General features: G+C 42.0%; 1 protein-coding gene across 2 annotated transcripts; it reads left to right on the top strand.

The window, feature by feature from the left end:
- The first annotated feature begins 2,021 nt into the window (after positions 1-2,021).
- On the top strand, positions 2,022-15,112 carry prkag3b (protein kinase, AMP-activated, gamma 3b non-catalytic subunit). 2 transcript variants are annotated; one of them, XM_026145422.1, is made up of 11 exons: positions 2,022-2,356; positions 3,844-3,948; positions 4,047-4,128; positions 7,860-7,918; positions 8,142-8,187; positions 10,941-10,995; positions 11,343-11,469; positions 12,030-12,195; positions 14,263-14,300; positions 14,533-14,679; positions 14,931-15,112. In XM_026145422.1, exons 1-11 carry the CDS (start codon positions 2,270-2,272, stop codon positions 15,045-15,047), a joined length of 1,029 nt encoding a protein of 342 aa, XP_026001207.1. In that variant the 5' UTR covers positions 2,022-2,269; the 3' UTR covers positions 15,048-15,112. The 2 variants fall into 2 exon arrangements, with proteins under 2 accessions (XP_026001207.1, XP_026001210.1); XM_026145425.1 differs by having other exon boundaries at positions 2,289-2,890.

Below are 15,112 nucleotides of genomic sequence, written 5' to 3'. Positions count from 1 at the left end.
CACTATATTATACTAGCACATCAAGTGGAAGTGTCTTTTTTAGTCACTGCGTAAAAGAACTAATAATGAAAAATCAAGGAAAACTACATAAATATGAATAAGAATCAGTGTTACTGTTACTGGCATTGACTGATCTGCAATGATGATTTTTATATTATATATAAATTTTTTCGTTCGTTCTGCTCTAAGAAGTCATAGCACTCCAATGCTATGCTATGTATTTTTCTAAGTGGTTTATGAGAATGGATTATGCCACCACCCAGTAAAATTATTGCAGCTCACCTTCTGGGTTGTCACGAGTTTTGACCCACTTCAGATCAACTCTATTCAAACATAAATTACCAACAGTGGGATTCTGGCATTTAAAAAGAAATGGCTCATCTCATTTAACGTGGTTAAGTTTGAGCATCTCTCCACAGATGTGTTCTGATGCTCACCTTTATTCACTTTTTGCAGACATAGATTTTACAGATTTGCTGTTTTTTAGTTTAATCACATTGTGTTTGTTCTTCTGTCCAATCACTGCAGCTTCTATGCGTTTTCAGGGCGCTGACAACTTTTCTTTGCAACTGTGATACTCCAACAACATTTTAAAAGGACTCTGTAAATAGCTGTAAACTATTAATATGTGAGGTCTCCTGTAACCAGCAGCACAGCCTGTTTGGACACCTGCAGTTATTATTAGCACGACGTTGTACAAGCTGGCTGTGAATCTGAATTACAATGTAAACTGGATTCAGAGAATGATCTACATGTTTGAGCTGTGTTAACACCTGAGAAGAAGTGCTGAATCTGTGTGCGTTTGCCAACAGTTTCTTCATTTTTAGTCAACAAACTGCAGAGTTTATTTTGTTATGTTTTGTTGGAAATTAAGAGAGAACACATGGTTTCAGGTTTCAAAGGGTTTTTTGGCAAAGTTTAAATCTTTTCTGTAAAAATGTGAATGTTGACTATGTGTTTAGTGATGTTAGAGGCTGCATGTAAACTGACTACGGTGCAAAGTAGGAGATGGTTTACTAGATTTATAAATAGTTACTGGCCCAGTAAACTTTGAATGTCTCCCACAGTAGTACCAGCAAAGTCTTAAAGCTGTACTGAGCACTTCTTTCTTCCTGTAACACAGAAGTATAAAGTTCAGCTATCCTGGGAGAAGTTAAATGCACCTCATTAAAAGCCCTACATCAAAGTTGGTTATTAAAAATGTAAGCTAAAATATGAACATTTCCACACTTAAAATTTAGTATTTTAGTATTTAGTATTTATTTATTTATTGTCATTGTCAAGAACAATGAAATTGTGTTTGGGGCTTCCATACAACCCCAAAAAAAGAAGAAAATAATAAATACCCCTTAAAACCCAAGTGTACATATTTAACCCAGTGTGACTCCAATGCAATAAGACAATCCTTAGCAATAATGTTCGTAGAAATCAAAGTAATATTAGCTAATGAAGGTTGATTCTGCTCATCCAAGTCAAGATTAGCAGAATCAGCCTCTGGGATTTACTTACCTGGATGATTGAGCATCAAGACACATATTAGCTAATATCACTAGCAGCTGTTTCACAAGAATTGGAAACAAAACTAAAAGTAATGTAAAATTCTTTAAGAGTAAAAATGACACTTTGGACAGAGAAGTTATGTCTACTGTTAAAACATGTCTGATGATCTGATAGCTAATCTTAAAAACACACAAATAGTTCATGACATTGAAGCTAACGAATGTGCTGAAGTGCGCTGGTTGCTACCGTAGCTGGATGTTGTCATTGCTGTATCACCCACTGGTTCTCGAGTCTGCACTCAAGAACCAGTATAAATGTTGGCACTTTGGCTGTTTTCATGGAGCCAGAGGTGGAGGAGAGGATGGATTATTGGATATGCAGACATCTCGTACATACAAACTGCTTATTAAATCTGTGTTTAGTTTCCACTTTCAGAAGATGAAGTGACCGGGATGAGCGTCCTCTGCTCTGCTACAAATGTTAATAAGGCAATACCCCCCCCCCCCCCCGTCTCCACCCACTCTTCCTCTGTCCCTCTAAATGCCACTCTCACACTTCAGTCCAGATTTAGACTTCAGTCTTTCCCAGACATTCTGTCCCAGCTGTCTCAAGCTTCACAGAGCAGTTTGTCTCCCTCTCAATTTGTCCAGTTTTCCGTCCTTCTCACCATGTCTGGACTCTTTCAACACCTCTTTATCTGACTTGGCAGCAAAGTCTCACAGCTCCTCCAGGTAGACAGTCCGTCACAGTGCTGCTGTCTGTCATTTTGATGCCCAGGGTTTTGTGGGTCAGTGTGATTCTACGTGTGCAGACCTCTTATTGCTGTTGTCTGCAGGCTATGGAACCTCTGGCAGAGGTAAGACACTGTCCTCACCCTCCACCTCGCACCTCGTGTGCTGCTGTTTGTTCTACGTGACTTTGAAAAGTTGCTAAGAAAAAACACTGGACCTACTTTTATATTACCTCAGATTACACATAGATAATGAACTGGACTGGGTTAAAAACACTACTGCAGTCTACAGGAAGGGTCAGAGTCGTCAACTGAGGTCTTTTAACATCTGTCAGACAACACTCAGGATTGTCTGTCTGTTGTGGCCAGTGCGATCCTCTGCTGTTGCATGCTGGGGCAGCAGGTTGAGGGCCGCAGATGCCAGCAGACTCAATAAAACTGATCCTAAGGCCAGCAATGTGGGGATGGAGCTGGACTTCCTTAAGGTGGTGTCTGAGAGGCAGATGTTAAGGATACGGTGATAAGGACAATGCTGGACAATACCTCCCACCCACTCCACGATGTGCCGGCCAGTCACAGGAGCGCCTTCACTGACATACTACCCATAATGCACCACTGAACGACACAGGAAATCATTCCTGCCTGTGGCTGTCCTTTACAGTGAGTTTTACAGTTTGAGGTTTAGAGTCAAATGTCAATATATTGAACCTCTGTAGTATTCTGGATAGCCATTTGTATATATTAGAGCTATTTCTTATGTTTTGTAACTTTGTAACGTACTGTATTATTTAATTAGTTCAGATTGTTACTGTAACCACACAGTTTCCTTAGGGATTAATAACGTATTCTGATTCTGATAATTACTTTATAAAATAATGTGCAACCTTGTTTACCCAACTAAATTCCAGGTGTAATCTGAAGCAGTGGACAGTCGGGTACAGACACCTAACTGAAATAGCGATGACTTGAAGCTTTAGGGTTCACCAGGTTGCCTGGTAACTGTAACACACATATGTCCTGAAAACGGGAAAGAAATCCGACGGGAGATGTGGCTTGTGTTTGCTGAATTCCCCATAATATTTATTCTGCTGCATACTTGATCCACTGTTTCTGGTCACTTTAGAAGTATTGAAACTGCAGTTGCTATTTTCAAATATTGCTACACGGTGGTAAATTTGCCCTGTTGCCCTTTTTTTTTCTTTTGTATTTTTATTTTTTTTTGTATTTTTTTTTTTTAAATTGGGATTGTAGATGGAGCTGTCCCAGCTACCGGTAAGATCAAGGAAAGATGGAGCACGAGCAAATCAAAACTTACCAGGGGCCAAAGAAATAACCAGAGTAAATGTAAAAGGTGGTCCAAACATCACATCATCACATCAGACGTCTCTGTCCAGGAGACTGCAGATGCTGTCAGCATCCTCAAACTCTCAAAACACTGTTAGACCCAAGCTTGAAGAACATATAATCTTTTTTTGTGAAAACATTATGATGCCCTTATAAAAAAATAAAAACCCTCATATAAATACCCAACATGAAACCAACATTTTTAACAGCAGTGTATATTATATTTCTTATTTGTCTGTGGCATAAGCAACACCTGCTCTTCTCCACAGGTCCAGACTGACACATTCATTTACATGAACTTCATGAAGAGTCACTCCTGCTACGATGCCATCCCAACCAGCTCCAAACTGGTCATCTTTGACACAACACTGCAGGTCGAATGTTCACAACACATCCTCTTATTCTGCCAGTAAAACAAACCACAGTTACAAAACATGTTCATGGTTTCAGTGACTGGGTGTCTGTTTGGCAGGTGAAGAAGGCTTTCTTTGCTCTGGTGGCTAATGGTGTGAGGGCAGCGCCGCTGTGGGACAGCAAGCTTCAGTGTTTTGTAGGTGAGCCATACAGGGAGTGCAGAATTATTAGGCAAGTTGTATTTTTGAGGAATAATTTTATTATTGATCAACAACCATGTTCTCAATGAACCCAAAAAACTCATTAATATCAAAGCTGAATGTTTTTGGAAGTAGTTTTTAGTTTGTTTTTAGTTTGAGCTATTTTAGGGGGATATCTGTGTGTGCAGGTGACTATTACTGTGCATAATTATTAGGCAACTACAGTGGGGCAAAAAAGTATTTAGTCAGCCACCGATTGTGCAAGTTCCCCCACTTAAAATGATGACAGAGGTCAGTAATTTGCACCAGAGGTACACTTCAACTGTGAGAGACAGAATGTGAAAAAAAAAATCCATGAATCCACATGGTAGGATTTGTAAAGAATTTATTGGTAAATCAGGGTGGAAAATAAGTATTTGGTCACCTCAAACAAGGAAAATCTCTGGCTCTCACAGACCTGTAACGTCTTCTGTAAGAAGCTTTTCTGTCCCCCACTCGTTACCTGTATGAATGGCACCTGTTTGAACTCATCATCTGTATAAAAGACACCTGTCCACAGCCTCAAACAGTCAGACTCCAAACTCCGCCATGGCCAAGACCAAAGAGCTTTCGAAGGACACCAGGAAAAGTATTGTAGACCTGCACCAGACTGGGAAGAGTGAATCTACAATAGGCAAGCAGCTTGGTGTGAAAAAATCAACTGTGGGAGCAATCATCAGAAAATGGAAGACATACAAGACCACTGATAATCTCCCTCCATCTGGGGCTCCACGCAAGATCTCATCCCGTGGGGTCAAAATGATCATGAGAACGGTGAGCAAAGATCCCAGAACCACACGGGGGGACCTGGTGAATGACCTGCAGAGAGCTGGGACCAAAGTAACAAAGGTCACCATCAGTAACACACTACAACGGCAGGGAATCAAATCCCGCAGTGCCAGACGTGTTCCGCTGCTGAAGCCAGTGCATGTCCAGGCCCGTCTGAAGTTTGCCAGAGAGCACATGGATGATACAGCAGAGGATTGGGAGAATGTCATGTGGTCAGATGAAGCCAAAGTAGAACTTTTTGGTATAAACTCAACTCGTCGTGTTTGGAGGAAGAAGAATACTGAGTTGCATCCCAAGAACACCATACCTACTGTGAAGCATGGGGGTGGAAACATCATGCTATGGGGCTGTTTTTCTGCCAAGGGGACAGGACGACTGATCCGTGTTAAGGACAGAATGAATGGGGCCATGTATCGTGAGATTTTGAGCCAAAACCTCCTTCCATCAGTGAGAACTTTGAAGATGAAACGAGGCTGGGTCTCCCAACATGACAATGATCCAAAACACACCGCCCGGGCATCAGTCCATAGAACCTTAGAAAAACCAGTCTTGAGATATTTCTTGGCCCAGTCTTGACGTTTCAGCTTGTGTGTCTTGTTCAGTGGTGGTCGTCTTTCAGCCTTTCTTACCTTGGCCATGTCTCTGAGTATTGCACACCTTGTGCTTTTGGGCACTCCAGTGATGTTGCAGCTCTGAAATATGGCCAAACTGGTGGCAAGTGGCATCTTGGCAGCTGCACGCTTGACTTTTCTCAGTTCATGGGCAGTTATTTTGTGCCTTGGTTTTTCCACACGCTTCTTGTGACCCTGTTGACTATTTTGAATGAAACGCTTGATTGTTCGATGATCACGCTTCAGAAGCTTTGCAATTTTGAGACTGCTGCATCCCTCTGCAAGATATCTCACTATTTTTGACTTTTCTGAGCCTGTCAAGTCCTTCTTTTGACCCATTTTGCTAAAGGAAAGGACGTTACCTAATAATTATGCACACCTGATATAGGGTGTTGATGTCATTAGACCACACCCCTTCTCATTACATAGATGCACATCACCTAATATGCTTAATTGGTAGTAGGCTTTCGAGCCTATACAGCTTGGAGTATGACAACATGCATGAAGAGGATGATGTGGACAAAATACTCATTTGTCTAATAATTCTGCACTCCCTGTACATCATCTGTCTGTAGCACTGAGCATGAGTAACATGAATCTCGATTGAAGCTTGAGCTCCCCCGATACAACCTTCAGTGGTTTATTAATTCTTTATAATCCAAGCCGCTCTGCAAATGCTTTTCCAGCTTGCATCTTACATTCTGCCCCTGTGTGTTAGATGGTGTCTGGGGTAGCTGTGCACAATCTGCTACTTGAGTGCTGTTGGCTGTGGTCCCCCGTTTATGAATATGGTGCTTAGGACCTGTTTCTGTGTGCAGGAGGCGGCTGATGGTCACTCCACTCCTAACTCTATATCAATATCTATTATTAATGATGAGCTGGGTTAAGGGGTTGAAGCCCATGCAGAGCACCAGTAAAGTAAATGATTGCTCAGATCAGAACACCTTGCCATTGGACTGAACAAGGTCTGCATCAGGGAAACCAAGAAATGCTAATAACAAGTGGACCGCTGCAACAATCAAGGACAAGGACTAAAAACTTTTTCTGTTATACGTTTCATGGGAAAAAACATCACTAAATAATTTCATTTCCCGGGCACAGGTGCCACCCACTCATTTAAATTCCTCAGGCATAAATTCAAGAGCCTGCAGGGGTAGAACTTAGCGCACAAAGAAACCATCGCACACACTGAGCGTTTGCGTTGCACACGCTGCTACAGTGTCACTCCCACAGGTAGCTCTTTGTGCTCGCAGTGAAATCCTGCTGGCTTGAGTCAAAAGCCTTTTTACTGGTTTCTTCAGCATAACCAGTGACAGGTGTCAGGGTTTCCACAGCTACACAGTAAACAATAACTGTTGATAATTAATTTGGCAAACTTTGTTTAACAAATTGTATTGAGCGGCACTGAATACTTGCGGTCGTGAAATGAAATTATCTGCTTGGATTATGTTTTCCTTGCACACGACTCGACAGAAAAATAATTTCATAATTGTATGTTACTATGCCAGTTCAGCCAGGTGCAGATTATATGCAAAGCATCTAGGAACGTGGATACAGTATATAATACATATCTTTAAAAGTGTCCAGTTTCTAGCCACAGAGCCAGCCTCCATGATCATTTTATGGTTGGTGTCACCAGCTCGGATGCTGCTCCTCCAGAAGACCATCGTGAGGTACACTGTGTTGGCCACAAATGGGTGATTAAAGATATTCAACATTTTAGGATTTAAGGACCACAGCTTTCCAAGAAAATAGAGCCTGCTCACCTCCGTCTTCTATAAAGCCTCTCTATTGGTCTTCCCATTCAGCCCGTTGTTGACCTGGTCACTGTAGTGCCTGTATACCACTATTACATCTACATCCTATTCCATAAGAGACACAGGTTATGTAGCTTTTCCCTTCTATTTTATGTGTAAGACCAGAGAGACCATCTCGCTGTCTTATATCTAGTCACATAGTCAGTCATCCATGATGGCTTACTGACACTTCCATCAGCATCAGTAACATCAGCTGGATGGTATTAAATTCACTTGAAATCAAAGGTCAGATCCAAGTAGATCCAAGACTAGTCTTCCAGTACCTTGACTACATGAGACGTGAGGTGCGGTCAATAGTTATTAAGCTCTGATGGTGTTGATTTAGTTAGTAAGGAAAGTAGACAGCATTTCATGCTCACTTGTCCTAAATAAGAAACTTCCAGATGTGTGTCAGTTAGCATCATAACATGATGAATCCATGTTCAGTACGTCCAGTGTCACTCAGGCTAAACATGATCTATATGTTTCTGTCCAGGTATGCTGACCATCACTGACTTCATTAACATACTACATCGATACTATAAGTCTCCTCTGGTGAGCTGAGTTTCTGAGTACTATAAATTTATTGTATATATTTAGCTGCTTTGTGTTTTAGCAGAAGAAAATGGATGGATGCTTTTGTCAAATGCATTCACACTGTGCTTTCAAATCATGTTATAATACAAAAACCATACTGATTAAAAAAATAAGTAAAAATCCTCCATCATGTCGGATGTTGCCATAATCATTGGATCTGAAATGTTTGGTTTGTCTGCAGGTTCAGATATATGAGCTTGAGGATCACAAGATAGAGACATGGAGAGGTCTGTTCAACGATGCTGTCCGCAAGCATGAAAGAATAAGAATTTAGAACAGCTTTCCAAAAAAGTTGTGACATTCAACAGGATGTAAATAAAAACAGAATGCTGTGGTTTATAAATATTTTAAATATGTTTTTTTTTTTTAAATGAATCAATCTTTTCTTATTGGCTTGGAAATGTGCCCATTATACTGTTTATCACTGCTTCCACAAACATTTAGAGGTCATCTATGCGTATTAGAGACATTATTGATTGATCCTCAACAGTACAGCTCATGGAGCAACATGCTCATGTTGCCATCCAGATGATGTTTTTGGTTTTTCCTCCCCCTTAGATGTTCTTGCTTATTTTAACAAGACAGTAACCTCATTACATAGTATTCCAACAGCATAGCACTGAAGTAGGAGTTTGGGTGCTCCTGCCTGGATGTAGACTGGATTGATAAGCTCACACACACACTCGAATATCCTCAAGAGGATTCCTGCTGGTCTAGTGTTCTGTGAACAGGACAAAACAGCATTGTTCCTCCTGGATCTGAAGTTTGACTAATGTATGAACTCTCCTTTCAAACGCCCTGACATAGACCTTACAGGGATGGCATCCATGACAGCGGCGGTGGTGGCCAGGGAATTTTTGTTGATTTCGCGTTTCATTCCCCCCCCCCAGTTCGTTTTGGAGCTTTGGTCTGCCATGGCTGACAGCCTGGGGGTCAAGGTCCACCAAACCACAGCATACCACCCGCAAACCAACGGGATGTGCAAGCAGCTTCACGAGTCACTCAAGGCCGCTCTCTGGGGTTCTCTTACAGGTTTGCGCTGCGCGGTTAGGGAAGACCTCTGGGATTCTCCAGCTGAACTGGTCCTTGGCCAGCCGCTCCGGGATCCTGGGGAATTCATGCCTGCGAGCCCCCCCCCCCCTTCGTGTTTCAATACCTCTATGCTGTCTCTCCGTTCCACCAGAGACTCGTTTTCCATTCCTGGTGCACCACTGCCTGCCCGACCCTATTGTTCTGTTTGACGGCCCGTTCAGGGTTATTCAACCAGGCCGAAAGCCTTTCCTTTTTGGACTTTGGAAGTCGGCAGGAGGTTGTTCCTATTGATAGACTTAAGCCTGCACATGTCCTGCATGATCAAGTGGTGCCGGCCCAGGCCCTCTTCTGCAGCTGTCCGCCTACCACCGGGCTGACAGACTTTGGTTTTTCCTGTAGGAGTGCCCCCCACCCGGCACAGCTTGAGCTGTCTGCAGCTTTTCCTGACCACCAGTGCCAGCCTTGTCCACAGGCATCCTTAAAACAAAAGAACTCATAATGCACTTCAGGGGGCACAGACAGGTCCACTCTCTTCTCATTATAAATGGAGAATGTAGTAGTATTTATTTATTGTCATTGTCAAGAACAATGAAATTGCGTTTGGGGCTTCCATACAACCCAAAAAAAGAAGAAAATAATAAATACCCCTTAAAACCCAAGTGTACATATTTAACCCAGTGTGACTCCAATGCAATAAGACAATCCTTAGCAATAATGTTCGTAGAAATTCAGACAAAGACCTGAGAAACATGACAGAAATACAACAATGCAACCCATTCAATATTATTGTACTGTGAGATATGATATCAGATATGATAGTTATCTATTTAAGAAAGGGGGGGGGGGGCAGGGGGGGGAAGAGAATAAAGATATGATGCACCAATGCAGACCAGTTCATTGCAATGGGTGGAATCAGTCTCCACATTCAGGTTTCTGGGCGTCTCTGCCCTTTTAAAGAAGGCTCACCAATGGCTGCACTTCCTCTGTGTCCTGAGGAAGAATAACCTGGACTGGAAGCTGGTGCTGGCCTTCTACCGCTCCTCAGTGGAGAGTGTGCTCTCCTACTGCCTGGGTGTTCAGCACATGGGGGCCACTACTGAGAACAGGAAGGCTGCACAGAGGGTAATTAAAACAGCGCAGAAAATCACTGGCTGAACTCTGCCACCCGTAGGCCATTGACAGATCATCCTGTCTCAGAAAAACCACGGCCATCACAGGTGATCCCTTTCATCCGGCCCACCACCTGTTTGATGCACTGCCCTCTGTTCTGCGCCTGTGGTCAGTCTCACAAACAGCCTTTTCCCCTCGGCCATTCTACTGTTAACAAGCACTGTCCCTCATAATGTTGCTGCTCCATGCACAGTGTTACAAACACTGTGCATGGAGCAGCCATAACTCCATTGTACATGTAGAATGACAATAAAGGGCTATTCTATTCTATTCTATTCTAAACCTGAAGGCTTTGCCTCCCGTTCTACTTTTAAATCCTAGGAACTACAAGTAAGCCTGCTGTTCAGTTTCTGAGTTGTTATATTTTAAGTTAAATATACAGTTCAAATAACTTGCTAATCACTACATTCTGTTTTTATTCACATTACTGACAGCATCCCAACATTTTTGGAAATGGGATTCTAATTCTTTTAAACCAACTATTCCCAAAACTTGCATTGTGGCCCACTGGTGGGATCTGAAGGTAGTGTGGAAGAGCAGTGAGACATTATTTACAATAATTAGTTGCATAAAAAAACTGAAGCACAAGAAGCAAACACTTGATCTTCGGCGTGTGTAATGATCAGGTTCTGATCAAAGGTTTGGCTGCACCACAAATGATGTTCATAGGCTACAATGGTCTTTAGTTTGGGAATGGCTGTTTTTTTAAACATTTAAATAAGCTTTAGGCTGTGTTTCCAAGTAGTTTGTGGTTTGTTTGTTTTTTTTCTGTTTGCAGAAATCTATCTCCAGTACTCATTTAACAGACTAATCAGCATTACACCAGAGTCCAGGTAAGGCCAGCCCTAAAATAGATTTATTTAATTTAGTCATAATGTAGTCACACTTTATCATTTTAAAGGCTACAGTTCTTTTGCGTAAATTACACCAGATTTACAACTACAATTTCAAACAAAGTACAAAATATCAACATTTAGGGAATTTGGTATCTATTGACTTCCGACCAGTGTTCATTGCTGGAGCTAACTAATCTGAGCTGTGGTTTGCTTGTTAAAAGAGCTTAACTGGGCTGTTTGAAAGCCATATAAAATAATAAGCAGATGTAGGAAATTTACCATGGATAGCCTGTTTATTCTGAAATTCTTAAAATCCTAATCACAAATCGTGTTTGTCTTTTCAGTTTGTTTGATGCCATATACTCCCTGTTAAAGAATAAGATCCACCGCCTGCCAGTTATTGACCCAGCATCAGGAAACGTCCTCCACATCCTCACTCACAAACGCATACTCAAGTTTCTCCACATTTTTGTAAGGAGACACTTCTTGTGCAGCACACCGTTAACTTAATCCCATAATTTAATTGCAGTTAAAAGACCTGGCTCAAAGAAAAGAAATCTTTATTCTCCTGTATGTTGGTATTTGAAAGACTTCTTTTCATTATCTTTTTTTCCCAAATGAATTGTAATTTTGAGGGGCTACAGGTGCCCAGAAATACATCAGATATGGTTAAAAAAAAATCATGGTAAATTACTCTGGACCACTGCTGTGCTTGATAATGTTTGTTTTTCTTGAACAGCATTGGTCTTGAGATGCAGTGATTTCTCATGGCACATAGTAGACAGAGGTAGAAACATGTAGCTCCTTTGTGTAACGTATGATACAAATCGGAGCCTGGATACATCTGCATGCCCTCTATATGCTCACAAAAAGGGCTGTCATCACTGTTTGAAGATGTCTACTTTTCCATTTTAATTGATGCATTATATTTTTTCATGATATTGAGACTTTATATATTAAGAATAATAATAGTGAAATGCAAAATCTCAAAATCACAATATATTATCTTTTATTATGTCTTTTCCCTTAAGGGATCTATGATTCCCAGACCCAGGTTTCTTCAAAGGCAAATCCGTGAAGTGCCGATTGGTACCTTTAAACATATTGCAACAATCCAGGAATCGGCTTCCGTCTATGATGCTCTGAGCCTTTTTGTGGAGAGAAGAGTGTCAGCTCTGCCTGTGGTCAATGAACGAGGTAGTTTGATAACTGTCATGCTAACTGTTCCTATTGATAGACTTAAGCTGAAAACTGCATTCTTCCTCCTGTATCTGAGGTTATACTAATGGACAGACTCCCCTTTCCAGCACCCTAACATAGACTTTCCCAGGGAGGCTATGGAGTGTGATCCTTCAATAGTTGGAACACACCCTCCAGTCTCCCTTCTTAAAAATGGGAACCACCACCCCAGTCTGCCAGTCCAGAGGTACCGCCCCTGATCTCCACTTCAGGAACTCAGGGCGAACCTCATCCACCCCAGGAGTTGTTTAACTGCCTCAATGACCTTGCTCCTGAAGATAGGTGAGTTGTCCCCCGCATCAGTATCAGACTCTGCTTCCTCCACGGAAAATGTGTCAGTGGGATTAAGGAGATCCTCAAAGTATTCCTTCCACCACCGGACAACTCCTCCCACACTTGAGTTTGAGCTTCAGCCACTGCCTGAGCCACGTTCCTCTTGGCCTGTTGGTACCTTTCAGCTGCCTTCAAAGTTCCACAGGCTAACCAAGCCAGAGAGGACTCCTCCTTCAGCCTGGTGGCTCCCTTCACCTCTGTGTCCACCATTTGGTTCAGGGGTTGTGGCCACCTTGTGGCTGCAGCTCAGTGCAGCCTCGGCAATGGAGGTCCTGAACACGGTGAATTCAGACTCAGTGAATTGACCATCTCCCTCAGAATGTTACTGAAGCTCTGTGGGAGGTATGCGTTGAAGATCTCGTAGACTGGGGCCTCTGCCAGGCACTCCCAGCGCCAGGTCTGTCCAGCATCCTCCCCCACTACCTGATCCAACTCACCACCAGCCCCTCTCTTTACCCGAGTGTCTAGAACATATGGCGGCAGGTCTGGTGATACGATTACAAAATCGATTATCAACCTGTGGCCTAGAGCGTCCTGGTGCTACGCGCACTTACGGACACTCTTATGTTTGAACTTAGTGTTTGTTATGGACAAACTGTGGTTGGCACAGAAGTCCAAGAACAAAACACCACTTAGGTTCAGATCTGGGAGGCCGTTCCTCCCAATCACGTCCCTCCAGGTATCACTGTTGTTGCCCACAGCATGTCTTTATCCTGTCTTCCTTCTCTCACCCCAGCCAGTCACAGCAGATGGCCCCGCCCCTCCCTGAGCCTGGTTCTGCCGGAGGTTTCTTCCTGTTAAAAGGGAGTTTTTCTTTCCCACTGTCGACAAAGTGCTGCTCATAAGGGGTCATATGATTGTTGGGTTTTTCTCTGTACCTATGAAGCGCCTTGAGGCGACTTTTGTTGTGATTTGGCGCTATATAAATAAAATTGAATTGAATTGAGTTGAAAGTCTCACAGTAGGACAACAAAGTCCCCAGGTTGAGCAGCCTACAGCACACCACCCAGGGACTCCAAGAAGGCTGGGTGCTCTGAATTGTCATGCTAAGTTAATGTTGTTATTCACCTGGAAAATTTGAAGTTTGCATGATCATGAGTCATCAGCAGGTAATCACATGCAACTAACTGAATTTTGTAATATATGAAAAAGCTTGATACGTTTACATTACCGCTCATGGTAGTCTTTATTCTCTTACCAGCATGTAAAGCTTTCAGTCCTTGGTCTTGTCATAATACAGATTACTAAAGACGATCAACTTTTTTTTTTTTGCTATTTGACAATTAAAGGCTTCAACGCTTCAAGGCCTTCTGTTATAACATTTTCATGTGCATATGCTATATAGATGTAAATTCCATACAAAGCAGCAGAGGTGAGCCTAGCCCTGCCACTAACCCTAATCAGAGACCTGGTGGATGCAAAGGAGTTAAGAATAAAATTCTACCAATTGATTTTTGACAAGGCTGACAATAATGACAACAGTTTGTAAAGCTGTTATCAAGACAAACAATAGCCACATTAGACCAAAAACCTTCATATTACGAAGAGTCATAATATGAAGGTTTTTGGTTTGTTTGCTACATAATTTAATTAAATTTTTTTATTGTTCTTCTTCAGTTTGGATGCATACTTTGGAAAAAGGTAAAACAACAAAAACTTACCTCATGGCCTTTCTGTGTATATCCTCTGTAGGTAAAGTGGTGGCGCTGTACTCCAGATTTGATGTTATTGTAAGTTGCTGTTTTTTTCCCCATGTATTATGTATGGTACATAGGACCCACATGTGTTACACTGTATATCTTCACACACAATTTCTGATTAAAATACCATAAATTTATTAAAGAAACAATAGAAACAGTTAAATACTTTATATATAAGCAGTTAATCCAGAAATGTTATTATCTTATGAAAGTAAAATCAGTAGCTGCTAACAACATTGTTGGGTTTTCTTCTGTCCCTAAGAACCTTGCAGCCCAGAAAAACTATAACAACTTAAATATGACAATGCGGGAAGTCATTGCATCCAGATTCTGCTGTGTTGAGGGGGTCCTTAAGTGCTACCCTCATGAAACACTGGAGACCATCATCGATCGCATTGCACAGGCTGAGGTAATACAGTGCAGCCTGCAGTGCTGCAAAAATAATACTTATACACAAACTGCTGGGATACTTTTGGTGGCAATATGAGTCAGACGTGAGAGCTCTTGACTGTGTAATCAAAGTTAGTCCATTAGGCTCAGGTACATTAGGTAGATGCACAACATAAGTACTTAAAATACAGCTTCGATACTTAATGTGTCAGGGTGTACTGATGTATCCAGCAGAGTGGAGCTGAAAAATGTTATCTTTTGTTTCACCAGGTACATCGGTTGGTGTTGGTTGACAGTGATGATGTGGTCAGAGGGATTGTGTCTTTATCTGACCTTCTCCAAGCCCTCGTTCTCTCTCCTGCAGGCATTGATGCACTGTACTCCTAAGCAATGTTCCCTGTAATGTTTCATGTGTCTGAGCGAACACACAAACTCCCTGAGCAACAGCAGAC

The sequence above is a fragment of the Astatotilapia calliptera genome, chromosome 16, assembly GCF_900246225.1.
Source record: "Astatotilapia calliptera chromosome 16, fAstCal1.2, whole genome shotgun sequence".
Lineage (NCBI taxonomy): Eukaryota > Metazoa > Chordata > Actinopteri > Cichliformes > Cichlidae > Astatotilapia > Astatotilapia calliptera.
The sequence above is the reverse complement of the archived record's forward strand: the minus strand, read 5'-3'. Positions and strand labels throughout refer to the sequence as shown.